At 38.1% G+C, this 18,875-nt stretch overlaps 1 protein-coding gene across 5 annotated transcripts in view; it reads right to left on the bottom strand.

Moving 5' to 3' along the window:
* Positions 1 to 18,875, bottom strand: part of QSER1 (glutamine and serine rich 1) — a 41,255-nt gene that overhangs the window by 10,303 nt on the left and 12,077 nt on the right. Inside the window, exons 2-8 of one of the 5 annotated variants that reach the window (XM_064657057.1) lie at positions 14,273 to 14,382; positions 12,917 to 13,081; positions 9,005 to 9,642; positions 5,935 to 8,233; positions 2,778 to 3,073; positions 1,540 to 1,656; positions 768 to 901 (exon numbers count right to left, since the gene is read on the bottom strand). In XM_064657057.1, the coding sequence (XP_064513127.1) occupies positions 768 to 901; positions 1,540 to 1,656; positions 2,778 to 3,073; positions 5,935 to 8,233; positions 9,005 to 9,642; positions 12,917 to 13,081; positions 14,273 to 14,382 (3,759 nt within the window). Of the gene's footprint in view, positions 1 to 767; positions 902 to 1,539; positions 1,657 to 2,777; positions 3,074 to 5,934; positions 9,643 to 12,916; positions 13,082 to 14,272; positions 14,383 to 18,875 lie in introns of all 5 variants that reach the window. The other 4 variants (XM_064657052.1, XM_064657053.1, XM_064657054.1 and 1 more) reach the window with 4 other exon arrangements.

Below are 18,875 nucleotides of genomic sequence, written 5' to 3'. Positions count from 1 at the left end.
TAATTACCACACAAGATTTGGCATTAATAAAATAGCCATATTCTCATTTAACCACTGATTATATACACTTACTTCATTGTTAACTGTGAGAATTAGGTCATACACACTATACTACTATATTTTTGATATAATGCTTAACAATTATTCTCAGCTACCTATGATTAAATAATATTCCAACTTTATAACTAGATAAACAGGCATAGAAATTTTAAATTGCCCAATGTTTGTAGAGCTTATGAGCCAGAGGAGATTGGAGCTAATATTAAAATTGACTATTTAATGAAAAAAAAAAAATCAGACTTGACACACTTGAACAAATATTAGTAATCAATGAGATCTGAGGTTTGCTGACAAAGTGAATTTGGGATATTGTATCTGCACAAAGATGGGAGAGAAAATCATCCAGGTAGAAATGAAGGAAATGCAGGAACTTGAGGACTAGAATAAGAAACCAGAAAACTCCTCTCCTTTCTCTTCCCACCACTCACAACAGGAAAACAAACAGGAATATTAATCCTATAAATACAAAGTTATGTATTTTAGGACTAACACACCACAGTTTTGACAGCATGGCAAGGAATACAATTCTGGGAAGCACTAGGCAAGATTTTTGTCAAGATGGGAATGTTTTTCAATTTCTTAGTCTGGGACAAGCTTTCCATTCCTCTCATCAACAATCCTGAGTTATAACTCTTGTTTATTAAAATAGGTGTGTGCTTAATAGGAAAACAATACGGCAAAATGAAAACCAAATTGAAATAAAATACCTTGCTGACTGTACAGGCTTGATGCGTGGTTTTTTTGAGCATACTCTCACATATTCCTTTTTGTTTGCATTTTCAACAAACTTCACATACACTCGTTTGTATTTTGTTTTTGCATCGCCAAAATACCCAAGATACTACAAGGAAAAAAACACAACAAAACCCACAAGTGTTTCAGTTAAATAAAATTAGTAGTTTAACAATTGAAAATGTCAATATCAAAGAAAAAAAGTCAGTTTTAAAAAAAGGGGTTACATACCAAATGGATATGCTATTCAACAGCATTTGTAATTTAAGAAAACTTCTCCATCAGATTTCTAGATAATATTTAAAATTAAGGAAAATAAGGCCAGAGGTACTTTGGGCTTCATTTTCTCCCCTTATTATATTCTCCACATGTGTTATCCCAAAAGGATTATCTGCCTGGCAAGAGGCTGCCTGTTGAAATTGTATCCTCCTCTATCATTCCTATTGGAGAAAGCAGTTGGTTCACGAGCCTGTTTCCACTGACTTTATTCTGGCTGGGAAAACTTGTTCCTTTATGCACCCTAAATGATACCAAAGAATCCACATTGGAAAGCAAAAACTCTGCCCATGAATATATTTAGAGAGAATTTGAGTCGGAGGAAGTCAAAAAATTGGTTGGGTTTTTTTTTTTCCTCCTCAAGGATGATTGCTAAGAATGTATGCCAGAATCTTATTTTATTTTGTTTCCTAGACTTCCATTAAGGAAATCAGCTCCCATGGGGCTTCATAAGGCATTTTTAAGACTCACACTATTAGTAGCAGCAAACTCTCTGTGTCCGTCTCGCACTTCAGGAACAAACTTTTGCAGTAAAGCCTTCTGTACTTTCCAGATAGCTGGAGGCTCCTTTCCTGTTTGCAAAGCAACCTGTAAGAACATAAAGTTATTTGCTCAAAACAGTGCTTATTTTTCTTCCTGAAATGTGTTTGTGGACTATATTTTTGAGGGAGTTAACCGGGATAAAGTTGAAACAGGTAATTTGAAATTTCAAACCCTCAGTCATCACATGCTGTTTGCATTGAGACAAGTTTGTAATTATTATCGTTAATGAGAATTCTCTATAAATCCTACACAAAATGACTAATTCAAATAAACTCCTTCTGGAAAAATATATAGTCATATTGGTCGTATTTAGTTACTTTTTCATGACTCTTCAACTAACTAAAATAAAATTGAAATTCAAAATATCTCCTAACATACTTTAATCCATTTTATAAGTGACAAGGGAATATCTAAAACTGATAGCATTTGTTTTATGTGACAAAACTACATGAATTAATTTAAAACTGCAGCTCGCAAGAGGGTGAACACAGACAAATAATCAAAAGTATTACAAATTTTCTAAGACTAAGAATATTGCTGGCTATGATAGCCACCAAAGGAAAGGTAAACACACAGAAGAATTTAAAATGAATTAGCAACAAAACCAAACCAAACCAAGAAATCAAAGACAACAAGGAAATTCACATAAACTCATGTGAAGAGCTGTACTGGTTACTTATGGAAGCCATTTCTTGTTGGAATACCAAGCAGAACTTTTTACCAAAAAAAAAAAAAAAAAAGAAGACAATCAGGATCTTTTGCAAAAACTTAAAAGTCATTTCCTCAATACCTTACACTTGAAAGTCTAGTCCTATCTTCTTAACAAAAGAAAAAAAGAGAAAAAAAGGCAGTCAGCTGCCTGTGAAAAAATTTAAGCTTTTGAATATTCAGACAGGTAATTCCAAGTTCTAACAGAGGTTACCAGCAAGCAGATTTACTTTACTGTGTCTGTAGCATAAAATGGGTCATGTACATTCAAAACACACTGGCAATCTGCACTAGAAAGATCCCTTTAAGGCATTTTGGCAGCAATCAGGGAATATTAGAATAGAAACAGAAAACTAATATGCAGCCTCTCCCCTCTCGGTAGTTTGTTGAGGCTAAATTCACACGCAGGATTTTTTCATGATGTGTTTTTTCCCCCCCCCAGCAAATATTCAGATTACCTTTAGTGTCTCTATATCTTCAATCTTCACTACAAATTCATCACGTTCTCTGTACATGCCCTCTCCTCCACTGTCCATGTTCTCCTCGTCAGTACATCCTTCTATTGCCACAGTCTCCTGCGTTTTTGCCAATTGTTCTGTAGTCACAGCATCCTGCTGAGCTGCTTTTAAGGGGTCAGCTGGATTCACTTTCTCCTGCACATTGCCTACAGGGGCAGTTGTCTGGGGAGAGTCCTGCTTTATTACAGCAGTAGTGGTGGTGGCAGCAGCAGTGACAACTGTCCCTTTCTCAGTTTCTGAAGGAAAAAAATCCATATTTTAGTTAAACAAATTATCAAGGGTTAGCAATGTAAAATGGGAACTAGAGTTTTCTTCTTTTCTGTTACAATATATATTAAAAGCAACTATTCTAGGAAAAACACCTGTTCTAGGAGTTAAAATAGAAGCAGTATCTTGGCCACAACTAAACCTCAAACAAAACCAAAAATACTGTGGCTAAATACCTCTGTTTGTATTAAACTGCTGCATCTGTCAGCATCTGGGATTAACAAAGATGAATGCTTTAGAAAACAACTTGATAGTTACAGACAGATCACCAGGAAATACTGTTGAACTTTGTGCCAATAAGCAAGCACAACAGTAAAGGTCACAACACTGAATCTTGTTTCCAGTCTGCTGATAAGTCAAGTCTTTTTAAACTGGATTACAGAAAGAGAAACACACATGGAATAGGAAAACATTTTCTGAATGACTTTTGGACATTTATCATTCACATCTTATGACAATGTAACTGGAAGTTCCAGATTAAAACTCTGGGAACATCCTAATGGTTTTTAATATTAACAGAGGTGAGCAATGAGAACTGATGATACAAAACAAAGAAGGGAAAGAACATTCTTCTCCTCCTCTATTCCAAAGAGCCAAAGGAAAGTCCCACCTTTCAAAATTATTATTCTTTCCCACCTGAAAAAAATTAGAATCCTTTTTAGATATTATTTTATAATCTTCTTTATAGTCTTCTATACATATTAATTTTAACACTGACTTGCTGACCTAAAAGAAATCAAGTTATATTTTCTATAAGACAATTACTAATCACTTAGGAAACTTAAAATAACCATTCTACAGCTTTGTTACAATCACTGCTAATTGTTGACTTTTTCACTTGAAAAATTATAAAAAAGATAATGTAACATATTTTAACAAAAGTGACTCCAAACAAAAGATTTCCATGTCAAATTAATGTGTCAATACAAAAGCTATATACCGAATATGTGAAGATTCATTAAATCAATTCAGTAAAATAGTTAAGCCATGAAATACGTTCTTCTGGATATATCACATCATATTATTGCAAATATGCTCCATTTCTTTGTTCAGTGAAAGCTATGCCAGCTTTAATTAGACACAGCATTATTAGTTCCCCAAGTATAGTTACACATTCTTCAGAACAGCAGATAAAGACACGTGCTATTTAATACTATCAACAAAAGACTGGGTTTTAGTATTTGTCTTTCTATACTTATTGGCAAAAACAGATAAAAGAGGGACTTATTTGAAAACCTGCAAAACACCAGCAAGTAAGAAAGATGTCATTACTAAGCACCTTGTACAACGTATGAACAATCTTGTACATAACAAATCAGGAAGGTGAATTCAAGAAATGGGTGGTATAAATATTACATCCTTGTGGATAATAAAGAAGGTATAGTAATACTGGAAAAGAAATTACTGCAAATAAAACACTAATGAAAATTCCCACCTAACAAAAAAACCCTTTGAAATATTTCCTCTGGATGTTGTAGGCAGAAATGACTTATTAAAATTAACAAACTTCAAGAGGCTCACATCATGGCACTGCCCACATTTTGGCTTTTGGGGAAGAAAAACAGTCACTGATTGCTTGTTTAAAATACATATTCAACTGAAAGACACAGGAGGAACTTAATCTTCTGTAACATACTTTCCAAAATGCATGAACTTAACAATTACATAAAAGAATATAGAATAGTAATTAATATAAAGTATTGCTTAGCATACCATGTATTTTGCAATATTCTCCCAGTATCTTAGGTCTGATTACTACAATTTAAGTTCAGTTTTGCTATGTATTTTTCAGTAAATCACATCACTCCTAGATAAAAGAAAAAAATCTCCCTCTCTTCTTTAATCTAAAAAGGGAAACCATTACTTAATTCTATCTTGTTAAGAATCAGCCTATGGGTCACAGGTCCCAAGTCCTGAGAAAAGAAAAAGGAATGTTTCATTTTCTCCCTGTAATTATTTTGGAAGACAATGGTATTTCTCCTGAATTAGTAAAGTTATGGGATTGGCTGGATAGTTTCTAATTGCTTACCAGAGGAAAAAATAAACTTGACTGAAAAGGTCTATCTAGGCAAAAACATGTTGTATGTTGAAAATACTTCAAAACAAACAGATGTAACACAAATGAAACTGAAAAGTGTGTGGAAAACTACCTACTACTGTGATCACTGGGTGCTGCCTGCCCCTCCCTGTCCAAAACAATCCTTCCCAGATTTTGTTCTTTTGCTAGCAATGTATTATCAACATGGAGCTGCAACACCCCTGATTACTATGGCTGAAATCAAACTCAAATGACTCCCAGCTTGGACATGCCCAGTCAAACCAGTGCTCAGTTTACAAGTGCAAAAGTTGGTTCATAAACATATTTTGTGCAACGTTATCATCACAGAAAGTGCATGTTTAACTCTACCTAGGAAGAGCTTAATGCCTGCTGATGGCAATTATTAATATGTTCTCTTGCTTGAGTTGTTTAAAAATAGGTTTAGAACCTCTGACATGACGGTTTGTTGAGGTTTCCAGATGAAAATCATATTTAGCATTCTAAGCCAGAAATGAGGATAACACATGCATTATTCCAACTCCAGGCTAAAATAACTTTATGGCATTAGAAGAATCCTATTTAAGTAACATAAAAAATTTTATTTACATATTTTCTACTTGTGGAAAACACTAGTTCAGTCCATAGTCAATACACCTTTTGAACAAAACTCTTAATTATGGCCAAAACAAATCAAAACCTTTACCTGAAGACAGCTAAAATTTTTCATTTCCCCCCCCCCCCATCAGCTACAGAAATCTCCTTCAACATACACACTTGTAGTAACCATTTTACCTGATTTGATCTTTCTATCAGATGTGTCATCCAGGGCTGACAATGCAGTAGAGATGCTCTTCTGAAGATCATGGTTACCACCCACGGAATCATCTTCATCAGAAGAAAATGAAGGCAACGTTTCTAAATTTTTCTTAAGTTCTTCATCAGCTTTTTTGGTCGGACTTTCTCCACTAACCTCAGGAGCTACAGGTGTTGCTGCTGCTGCTGGCTGAGGCTTTGCAGAGGACTGTAGGCAAGGGGCACGAACTACTTGTGTAACTGGTCGCCTAGTCCTGTTTGGCATTCGCACAGCTGGAGTGGAAAACTGTTGCCTAGGCCCCGACTTTAGAAAGTCTAAAAAAGATGCAATAAATCCTGTTTTGACTTCGGGCTGTTTTTCTTCAACTTCTTTAATTTTTTGCCTCATTCTTTCCTGATGTTGGTAAGTATCATAACAACTTTCAGAAACAGGAGAGGAGTACGTGAAACATGAGTCATTTCCTCTCGAATTCTGACGTTTACACTGCCCGCTTCTTTTCACCTGTTTCTGAATTGCACTGTCATCTTCTGCAGCATTTTTGTTTTGGCTTTTTCCTTTGCTTTTTTTCTTCTGAAGGTTCCCTTGAGCTAAATCTTGGCATTCTTCTTCAGTTCTATTAATGGCTCCATCTCCGCTTTGGGGCACAGATAGCGGCTGCAACGGAACCTTTGACTGGTTACTTGCTAATGTACCATCATCACCACCCACATTAAAATCATTCTCCGAAGCAGCACTTTCTTCACTTAGGCTCCTACCACTTGAAACAAACTCTGTGTCTCTTGCATTCAGTGTACCATCAACAGAAGCATCATTATCTTCTTCAGATTCGTGACTGATGCTGGATTGTTTCTTAACTCGAACAGCCCCTTGTTCCTGCTCTTCCTGACCAGGACCAAGGGTGGGAGAGGTCATTCTTGTTGGTACATTTTGATCAGAAGTTTCAATGTGCTGTTGATCCAGGTTCACAGTTTTCGTCTGTACTGCTGACACTGGTGTAAGATTTAGAGTAATCTGGCCCCCATTCAGAGAAATATTATTTCTGCTTGCTGGCTTCCCAACTACAGTAGGTGAGGCACTGAAAACAGAAGACACATGTCTTACATCCAGTGATCGGAACTGTGCTTTAGACTCCTCACTATTTTCAACAGTCTGGATTTCCTCTTCATTAGAAGCTGATTTGGCAAAGTCAGATGGAGTCACTCCACAGGCTGCTGCTGTTGCTGCTAAGATGTCATCCACATTGGACAATATATTCCTCTCATCACTGAGAAGTATAGATTCTGGGAAACATATTGAACTAAGAGAAACAAACTGATTTTTTGAGTCATGTTGATTTGTCTGAGTAAAATGATCTTTTGCTGTCAGATGTTGCTGTAGTGGTTTTGCAGACTCAGAAATGTCCATTTTCATTACTTCTGAATTCTGACTATGAAGCTGCTGCTGAGAATGACCCCCGTTACTTTGAATAATATGACCATCCATCTGAAGGAAGGGATGTGTCACCTGTTGAGGACTCTGTATTCTTTGCACTTGCGGCGATGCCTTTGCCTGTCCCAACCCCGACTGCAGTATCGACTGGTGAAGGATCTGCAAGTCACAGGTTGACTCCAGCAGTACCTGTGCACTGGGCAGACACAGCTGATGGCCGTGTCTTAGAGCGTGAGACTGGACCTGCGGTGGAGTACTAATGACTTGGCCCTGCTGTTCTGGAGTCTTACTTTCATGTACCTTATGCATCAGAGAATGTTGCTGGTTCAGCTCCTTAGCGCTCACAGTCACTTGTGTTGTTCGCATTAAATTCGCCGTCTTTTTCATGTCGTGGCTTAGGCTGGTGATATGGCCAATGTGTTGGGAAAGCTGCTCCACAGAACCGACCATTCTCTCATCTTTTTTTGTTCCCTGAAGAGTAAGTCCAACAACTTGATCTTCAAGGCGAGAGTTACTTCTGATCACGCTTTGAGAGTATCTGTCATTTGCTTTTGAGACCCTATAGGTTGCATCCTGAGCATTGATTTCCTCCTCAGTTAGGCTTTGAGTGGAAGGTTCAAGAGCAGCTTGCTGTTGCAATGCCTGCATCTCCTGCATTGACAACTCCTCCTCCTGTTTGGATGAGGCGTACAGGTTAGAGTCAGACTTCCTCTTAACATAGGCCTTTGTTTCTGAGGAAGGCCTGCTGTTCTGCAGCGTCTGTGAATGAGCTGGGGATGCAAAAGGAGACTGGACAGATGGCAAAAACTTTTGAGACTGTGGAGAGGAGGATTCTTGCGACTGAGAGTTCTGAGAAGAATGCAAAGAAATATAGCTTTGATTAGGACTCGAGGCTGGAAGAGTTTGTACCCGAGGAGAGGCATTAAAGGAAAGAGAAGGTGATGTTAATGTTAAAGACTGCCCTGAAGAATAGCTTTCTGAAGGACTAACGGCTGATAAAACTTGTGATTGAGATGAAAAATTAACTTGGGACTGGGTAACTGGAGATAAACCCTGAGAGTGACTAGAAGAGTAGCTCTGAGACTGGCTGACTGAAGCAAGTTCCCTCAATTGCCCAGAGTAGTTCTCATTTGGAACTGAGGTCAACACCTGTTCCTCTGAGGAGTAACTTAGAGTCTGACTATCAGAAGTAATAGTTTGGGATTGCCCAGAAAAAGTCAATGTTTTATACAGTGAGGGCAGCTTCTCAACCTTGCTGGATGAGAAATCCTGTGAGTGACTGACAGGTGGCACATGCTGAGCCTGGCAGGAAACATAGTTTTGGGACTGACTGACTGACAAGAGGCTCGGGAGCTGTGCTGTAGAATAGATCTGTGCTTGGCCTGTAATGACAGAACTCTGGTTCTGTGCAGTTTTGGCATAGCTTTGTGTCTGCACAGTGGGAGCTACACTTTGAGGTTTGGGGGTCTTTGTCGACCCTGGAGGCTGCTTCATGGAACAGTTTTTCACTTTTGCTGTGGAAGCAGATGGAAAACCAGGTGACGGAATTGCAGATGTGTAGGACTGAGCAAGTTCCACCGTGACTTGAGAAGTCTTCTGCTGTGGTCCTCCATTGCTCACCTGAGTAACATCTCCAACCGGACTGCAGGATAACGCCGAGTGCCTGGAGGTATCCTGAAAATTGACTCCACTGGTACTCGTCAAATAGCTGTGTAAGGAATGCTGGGAAACAGTCAGTTGAGGCTGAACAGACTGAGTGCTTGAAGGCCGCTGATGGTGTTTAATGACACTACATTCTCGCTGAAGCGCTCTGTCGATCGACGCGGTGGAACCGGTAAAGGCAGACGTGCTGTACGCCTGAGACACCTGCTGGGCTCCTCCAAGGGTCGAAGGCAACAAACTAAACTGAGGTTGCAAGAGATGGGGCGCGGATTCTTGAGCGGAGCGATATGTTGAGGACTGGGGTGGGATGCTGGTACTTAACACAGAACCGCCCAGGCGCTCGAATGTCAAAGCGGTGGGGACAGTGCCTTGCGAGGTTTTAATCTGTAATAAAGGATCATGGGTAGTTAAGAGACCGTTTGATGTAGCACTGAAAGTAGTATCTTGAAGAGTAAGAGAAGGGGTAGTAGCAAAGTTTCTACTGCTGAAAGTGTTGGGATGCTGATACGCTGATAAAGCAGATGTTGGTGGAAATGTTCCAGAGGTTGGCAAAGCTCCAGTAACAAACAGTTCTGTGGCTGTTGAGGAATGCATACCTGGAAAAAACAAAAACAAAACAAGAAGGAAAAAAGAGCATAAGGGAGCTTTACAAGTTACAGCACTCTGCATTTCTGTAAGTCATTTCACTGTAAGCTCTTACAGCGTTTACAAATATAACGTTCTTCAGAATCACCACCCTTTAAACTAAAAACCTGTACTAAGTGAGGCACTTATTATGGGCAATTTTTAAAATGGAAATGCAGGTTTTTCTAAGAATTCCAAACTCTATACCTGCAGTGAATTGTCGGGGGGAAAATCTCATATCCTGAAGGTGCAGATTGTTTATAAAAAAATTGTACAAGATTAATTCTGCTTTGAAACTGTAAATTCTTTATTAGTTTTTATTTCAGTTTAAGAAGTTCACAGTGAACTGATCCAAAGCCTCGAACACATTCAATATACAGTAAAAACACAAAATTACACCTTACCAATTGCAATATAGACACAGTTAAAGGAGCAATCCCATCTCCTGCATTTTCCCTCACCAGTACTTTTATAACTCACTTTATGGGAAACATTTCAGAGCTTACAGTGAAATAGCTAATGGTCTATACACTTTGCATTTAATTTTCTTAAAGGAGTGTTCTGACTTTCAATACAAGCAATAAATATGATTTGTATGCTGTCCAAAGTGAGAGTCCAAAATATCCATAGACACCAACTATGTGCACAGTGCAACAGCAACCATCCAACTGAAAAGTATAATATTACTTATTTGCATCCAGCCATGGGTATGACATCCTGGCTCAAACAGGATTTCTCAACAGAATATACTACTCCAGCTGAAATAGGAGTGTGAAATTCCCTTGCAAGCTTTCAGGCTCACACCAGTGATCCATATCATTCAGAGCTTTTCACCCAGTAACTTGCAGGTATTGGTGAAGTTTGTGTACTATTTCCAAAGTCTATGAAAAAAAAAGTGAAGAAGACAAGTTTATTCCCAGAGAGGCTTAAAATTCTTGTAAAGGAATGAATTTCCACTGGGAAATTTACTTGGGTATGCAAATCAGATAAAAATAAAATCTCTGGTATAATTTGACTTTTTTCAATTCTTCTCCCATACTTAAAACAGATTTCAGCTTTGGATCATCTAAATAAATAAAAAAAACTCTCAGCAAATGAAGCTTGTTTTGAAAAAAAACCTTCAGTTAAAAAAAATATTTAATTTTAAAATACATTAAGTTCTCTTAAACTGGTTGCAACTTAATCATACAATTGCTTTTGAAGGTTCAGATGAAGCTGAGAAATAAATTCTTTGTTTCTCCCTTTCAGTTCAAGACAACTGATATGAAGAGATGTGATAGTGAAGGAATGCCAAGGTATTTTTCATTAGTCAACAATAAGGTCTTTCTGAGCAAGAAGGCATAAACAGTGTTTTAATGCACATTTTTTCCCCTAATCTAAAAAACTGCAACATCATGTACAACTGGGTTCTCTTTCACTAACACAAGGGTAGGGCCATCCAGAAGCAGCAAAGAACAGGAAGAATTTATACCTATTTTAACTGCAAATGTTAGTTTCTCATCTAACCTGTGTTTTCTCTTCCATAAATCAAGACCCTTCCTACTATGCAGGTAATTTCTTAAACCAGACAAGAACTGGTCACAAAAGCACTAATATAGAACTGCTAGGTTTTATATTTTTACTTTTGTTCAGGGGCAGACAAAAGGTATGGCAAAGGTAGTAAATTTTGTGCACAGACACACCTCCACTACCCTAAGAAATCAAAACACTGATAACGCAACTCACAGACCAAAGGAACACTTGGTGGGACAATGTAACACACTGTTCCTCCCTTTCCCCCAAAATCAACAGCCGAAGGGTTTGGAGAAAAACCCTGAAGTAAGAAACCCTTCTAAAGAAAGGTCACCTTGAAGAGCGAAGAGCTCTTGTTTTCCCTCATCAAAAAAAAAGTCTGTACAAGACAAAGCTCTCAGAAGACATATGGGGGGACTGAGGGTTACAGAAAAGCAGCAAAAGTATTAAAAGGACAACAGAAAGCTCAGAGAACTGGTAATATTGAAAAATGGGCTTACTGATGAGTTCTTAGTAATGAGTACTGAGAAGTCTCTCAATCACTGGTACCAACATCAAACCCGACCCACAGCATGTGTCCCCATTCTTCACAATTCACTGCTAGGCAGCTGCAATGGAGAAAATGCTAGGACGAAGAGAGAAAAAGGTTTCTTCCCAGCTGACACTCTGGTGTGAGGATGGGTCATCACAACTCTAAACACCACTGATTTACAGTAAGATTTTTTGGCAGATTAACAGTGTGCATCTTCATCTGTGCTGCCACATATCTGCTTTTGTCACTGGTGAGTAAAAAGCCACGTTCTCTATCCTCAACTTTTTTGAGTAGCTCTTCACAGAATCCAGCTGCACATTATTACACTTAACAGAACGAATGCAAACTGTCAACAAAAGGACTGTCCCACTCTTCCTACCTTGTGCCTCCTCCCCAGATCAGAACAATCATACAGCTGCACTGAGACACGGATCAGCTTGCTGATACAGAGGAAAACCATCCCACCAGAGGAAAAAAAAAAACACTCAAACATTTTCTGTCAGCAGTGAATAGACCTGATTCACTGCACAGCTGCACAATCACTCCACAAGATTAACCATAACTTGAAGCAACCCACAGATGCAGTTGCAACACTTATCTTGGTGTGACTGCCTATAGTGAGCTCCAAATATGCAGTTTCCTGCTCTGCACAGAAGGCCTGACAGATGGGGGAGGTTTATAGAAGGCAGTCAGTCTGCCAGAAGAGATGGCACGTTTGTTTAGCTGCAGATTAGATCACTTATTTCTGTGTGACACGCATCTCAGACCTTTCTGAGAACACCTTGCCCATTACTTCTGTGTACAAAGGGGCCAAAGTTATCCAACAGGCTTTTAGTAGTAATATCACAGAAGAACTATCATAGAGAACAGAGTTCGAGAACGAAAGATCAGCTAGGATGTACAGGTAGTGTACCTGAACATGCTTATGATGATACTGAGACTAATCCCAAACAAAGTTGGGAGAATAAATTTGACTCATTAGACATCTTATGCATCTAAATTCCTTTCAAACAATCAGAACTTCTGCTCATATAATTCTTCTGCTAATATAATTTCACTGATTTTAGTATTCTTAAATATCGAGGTGTAAAACAGGTAGAAAACATGCAGCCTTTTTAGTCAGTCGGGACATTTTTGTTTCAAATTCTCCCAAACATTCAATATAATCATGACAAAGTTTTATTTCAAGAGGAAATTTTCACCTGTCTGCCAGGAAGGAGCCCTGAATTGTGGTAAAAGGGTAGATCCTGAAGAGACTGCTTGAGCAGTACGAGACTCGATAGCAGAGAGAAAATTCATAACTGAAGAAGTTTCCTTAGTGTTACTTCCAGCACTGTGCATACTGGTATCAAATATTCCTGAAAGACCTGGATGATGGTGGAGGCAAATGAAACAAAACAGACAATTCAGATGAAATTCCAAGAAGCTTAATCAAATAACAAGGATATACATTCATCATTAAAAAAAAAGGAAATACGTTATGAAACATTAGCATTGTTATTAAAGTACATTGATTTTTCTGGGTTTAACTCTTATACACTGCTACAACTGTAAATTGGAACTATTAAATGTATGTCAAATATCATGCTTAAAACAATATTTAGGTACACCCATAAAATTCTCCCTTCATCTGAAGATTCACTGTTCTATTTTCACATGAACTGGTAAAACATTCAGAATTCCTCCTGAAATGGGTTCAGCTTCTCTGTATCATCCTTTGTGCCCTTTGGGCAGGTTGTAGCAGTTTGGACATCGCTGTAGGACTGGGCACATGAAAAGGAGTTTTGGTTGCATTCCACAAACACCATTCTGTGTTTCCCACTGCTCAGACCTTTCAATAGCAGGGGGCTCAATGGAAAGCACTGGAGAGATCCAGAGCTGTGAGCAACTGAGATTATGTCCAGACTGCAGTTCTGACCCTCCCTTGTCCTGGCCAAGAGACTCCAGACTCCAGTCAGCACATGACCTCAAACATTTTTCTGGGTTGCAAACTGGGTTGCAAAGCAAGTATGAAAGGTCTTCTCCTGTCATGGAAACAGGGTATCATCAGGATCAAAGAGAGATCCTGGTGCAGATGTAACACAGCCTACCCTATTGCTACATTTAAAATAAATTGTAATGTTCTCCCAGCACTGTCTTCGCACATGGAAGTACCAGCAGTTGCAAGTCCCAACTCACATCAGGTTTGCTGCTCTGGTCTAGAATTGGTAGGATTGCTGCTGCTGGCTTTAAGGCATGTTCAATGTTTGGCCCTCATGCATAGGCCCAGTCCTGAAAAGCTGCATTTTAAAAAACAAATGCAGTTTCTTCAAAAGCCAACAAGTTACTAAGCCTAACTTCCCTCTTACATTTTCCTTATTACTTATGACATTTTGATAAAAGCTAACAACTGTCAACTTTCTGCCACAAACTCAGGTTTTCTAATACCACTTGCTACCACCTGCAGGACAAACTCCCTCTGACTATAAAATCCATCAACTTGAATCTAAATTACTTAACAGTTGGGGTTTTTTTCTCTGTAGCTATTTAAGCAGTATTCTCATGACATGGAGAGTTACCAGTAGGATGTTGTGTAGCAGAGTATCCAGGAAGCTGATGAGAAGCTGTGTATGTCTGTCTGTGAAGGTCTGTTTCTGAATGTGATGAATGTCCTCCTCCATAGCTTAAGCTAAGGGAGAAATGAAACATTATTAACAAAAATATACAGCTGCAAAAACAAAGATCAATTATGAAATTCCAATTGCAAGCCAAAAAGTTGCAGAAATAAAGGAGAGATGTAGTTGTGCCACGATATCACTAAAAATGTTAAGCAGATAAAAAAAGTATGATGAAACCTGACAAACCAAAGGGGGAGGGAAAAAAAAAAAAACACAACCTTACAAAAAGCAAAGCTGATCATGGAAAAGTTTATAATGGACTAGGTCAGAAAGACACAGGTCTTCCTAGTTCAACTGTAAGAAACACTGGCTGGACACTTTTTGTAATGATTTACTGATATAAAGTCTGCAAAGGAGATGACTACGAATACAAGTCCACTTTAGCATTTCCACTTCTAATTCCACTAAAACTTACAGGACTTCATTTAAGTCAAAGTCTGGAATGACTAGGAAGCTGTGGGAGCAATAGTCTTTTAAAGATTTTGGTACTTTTGTGACAATTTAACAAAGTTGACAGTGAAAGCACTACAAAGTGACAAATCCATCTTCAGCCCTCTTAGCATTAAATATAAGTTAATGATTCACAGCTTTTATTTAACATTTTTAAATGAGTCATCTAAATTAACGTGATGTTTTAATCAGGCTTAAGGGAAGCAAACTGAAAACATACAGTGTCAGGGTCCATGCAAAAGCAACAACGCAGAAAATAAATAAATGCAATCTTAACACCGAGCAAGATTAGGGACTTGCCAAAAATCCTAATGATTTCCAACTTAGAAAGTAGAAAAGAGAGGGGGATGCAAAACAAAACCCCAAAGCTTTCAAGCTTCCAGAGACTCAGGTCTGCATAGCACCTGTCAAATGGGAAAAAATGAAGGGCAGCATGACCAAGTTACCATTTATCTTCTTCTCTTCTTGTTTTCTGGATGTTAAGTTTATAGGTAGCTGCTACTTACTCCAGGGCACATGTGAGATTGCTTTAAGTTCAAAATTCAACTGTAAACAAATGCCAAAATAACCCAAATGACAAAACCCACAGCCCTCCCTGTTGCCTGCTCTAAGGGAGACTTCCCTTACCCTCTTTCATCCCCTGGGATGAGGGGGCAGTCACTCTGCATCAGGGAAAAACTGAACACTTGATGCCAGGAATCGTGACATCATGGGAAACTTTTTATAGAAGACACCAAATAATACAAAAATTGGCAACACTGCTGGACTTGCTCCGTTTTCATTAAGATGACAAGAGGAGGCAGATGAGCCTCCAAGAGCACTGTGACCTCCACACGTTCTGAACTAGCAAGAGCCTGTCTGAGCAGGACTTCCCTGCCTTGAGATGCACAGTCAGGGGATGTATTTTCCACTTCGGCAACGCTCCGCAGTCAACGTGCCAGGCTAAAGCACAAGCCTAAAGAACGAACCAAAAATCCTTTAGCAAAACAAAGAACCTCAGCCCCTGCTTTTCTCGGCGGCACTCATTGTCTAGCACTTTTAACACCTTTCACAGCAGTCATTGCAACTTAGAGAATTGCCAACCCCAAATTCAGAGTCAGCACATCCACGTGCTTGTGCTGTAGAGGACAGATCTTTGTGCAGTTCAACACTGTGCATCAGCAACTGATTTCTATGATATGCTGACTGAAATCTAACGATCTGCATCATTGTTATGGACAACTGGCAGGCATGATCACATGACACTGTAGGTTATTTCTTTTATTTACGGCATTAAAAAGTTTTCATTATTTCCAGACAAGAAAAAATTGCAGGAGTGTTCTGCACATAAAACATTATGCATGTAATAAAGCCAATTTAAGTGCAAGTATTTTCACAAGAAAAAAAAATCTAAAGTTAAGGTGGTTTGGGGGTTTTTGAGAAAACTTGCATAGCTAGGAAAGAAAAAACCCATAATGTGAAGTTTTCTTCAGATTTTTTTTTAATAAATAAAAATGCACTACATGAGAAAATAAGTTTCTGAACTGAACCATGGCAGCATACACAATGATAATAAGAATTACCTTCACCAAAAGAAATGCTGATCTTGCAAAACCCTCCCCTGTGCAGCAGAAATAGGTTTTACTTAGTTTTTCTTTCAAGTCCTCTTAAAGCATTTGCCTACATAAAAGTACATGGTGCCAACTTCTCTTTCAGACATTTTAAAGGTAAACTCTGAAGTCCTACTCCACGTATCATCAGGACACCTTCCTTTTCCCACTGGGGTATTTTCAGGCTGAGAGGCACATTTGGCATTGCAGGGGTGTACCAGGCAACTGGGCCTAGACTTTGAGGCAAAAATCCTTTCAGATGAGGCGACATCCAAAAAAACCCAGCACAGATTATAACAAGGAATATTGCATCATTCCTTCTCTTACCTTGTAACAGCAAAAGTTCATGAGGAAAAAGGAGGATTAACCACCTGAAAATCAGGGAAACTGAAAAATTGATTTGTTGGGGGGGGTTCTTAGGCTTGTTTTTTTTTAATTTGTTTATTTGGGAGGGTTGTGTCTAAGTGTGTTTTGTTGTTTAGGGTTTTTTTAATTGGAATCTTTTACTTATTCTGGTTGTTTGGTGAAGATTGTGATTAATTTTCCCCTCTTCAGTCCTCTACAATAAACTGTACCTTTGTTGTAAAGGGCAGGTACAGCACACACAAAAGGCTACTAGAGGGCCCTAACACACACAAACCTGTAGACCAGAGGCAGAATGCTCTGAATGATAGAAGTAACTTGTAAAAGAAACTTGGACAAAGACTTTGTAACAAGAAAGACTCTGAAATTAACACTGGGATACAAAATAACCTCTAAATTTTGGAGCCCAGAAACTTTGTTAATTACCAGAACCTCAACACTGGAGTTCTGATGAGCATTTTGAGAACACAAAGTATGTGATGGCCGTTGTTTTTTTTTTAATACAAACTCCACAGTTAATGCGACCGCAACCTCAAAAATGAATCTGTCTTTCAATAAAAACTTTGTATTTATTTGAGCAGTTAATTGTTTATTGTATAATTACTGGTTGCTGGAATGTAGATTCTTATCTCAAAAAGCCTTGCATATATGCCTGCAGTTTACATAAGCTTATCCTAAACAAGCACAGCAATCTGAAAGATTACTGCCTTAGGGTTTCTTTTTATAAAATTTATCTTTTAAACAGACCAACTTATACAGCATGTAATTTGAATATCAAAAATACATTCACCATGATAAATAACCTTGTGGCTATCGAGCCCTTTGTACTCTTGTTTCAAAGTCTGCCAGAAGTCCTCGCTTGTACCAAAATTTCACATTAGTTACTGAAGAGACATTCCCATTACTCAGTACTTTGTTTGTTATCATTATTTGCTACACAGTGTTCCAAAAACACTTGGCCCTTATCACTGATTCCCACTTTTACTGTCATAGTTAACTGCACAATGGAGTGATTAGTGCTAGAAAATAGTACCAATTCGACATACAAATTTAGAAAACAGTTCCCTGCAAAGTATTTTTCATTGAGAAGATCCATTCAATTTTAGTGAAATATTAAAGTGTCCTTTTAGAGCTCTCCCATAAAGAATCATCACTATTTGTCATTGCTGTAATGATGCAATCAAAAACAAAAACAAACAACTTATGACAATGAAAGTGAAACGACTCAAGTATTAATCTGTTTTTTTTCAGCTGCATTAGCTGGGCTAATAGAAGACTGCTACCTCTGCAGTAAACTTGTGGGAAAAAAATGTTTAGTCTTTGCATTTCATTGTTACTAAAATACCTCAACCTTGATTTACAACTCCTTTTTGTTAGCCCAGATTAAGTCAGCCCAGAATCCACTCTTCACACATCTGTTTGTACTGCTATTCTCACAGTAATTTATTTTCAAAGCATTCTTCAATCTTAATAATTTCATATGAATTCAGGTTTCCATCTGCAAAAGGTTATTGGCCTACATTGCACTCACCACCTGCCAAGACAATTACCAGGTTTGCACTTTACACAAGTGATGGGTGCATTTCTCAACTTCAAACTCAGATGGAAGTATCATTTTTACATGGAAACAAAATTTAGCTGCAATAAACACTAGACATACAAGTATTTTTGTTTCTTTCACTTCCTTCAAATAACCTTGCTCTCCTAGGCACCATACAGAATGAAACACAGAAACAAAAACACTTAAACCCAAGTATCTAAGTTCACTTAATACTCAATACAAGAAGTATCATAACATGGAAAGGGGGCATTTTCATCTTTCTCTTTTATTTTCTAGATAATTCTTCATTACTGCTTAGCAGTTTTTAAGGGTTTTGATTGTTATTTTGTTTTTGTGGGTTTGGGGTTTTCTTTTTTTGTTTGTTTGGGGATTTTTGTTTGTTTGTGTTTTTTTGTTTGGTGAGGTTATTTTTAAGTTTAACAACATTAAACAAAAGCAATTATTCAAGTACTAGGGAAACTTATAATGCTCACATGAAAAACAGACCAGAACTCTTAAGGAGCAAAGGATACTTTTGGGTGCAATACCTTGTTCTTAGGCA

The sequence above is a fragment of the Pseudopipra pipra genome, chromosome 6, assembly GCF_036250125.1.
Source record: "Pseudopipra pipra isolate bDixPip1 chromosome 6, bDixPip1.hap1, whole genome shotgun sequence".
NCBI lineage: Eukaryota > Metazoa > Chordata > Aves > Passeriformes > Pipridae > Pseudopipra > Pseudopipra pipra.
The sequence above is the reverse complement of the archived record's forward strand: the minus strand, read 5'-3'. Positions and strand labels throughout refer to the sequence as shown.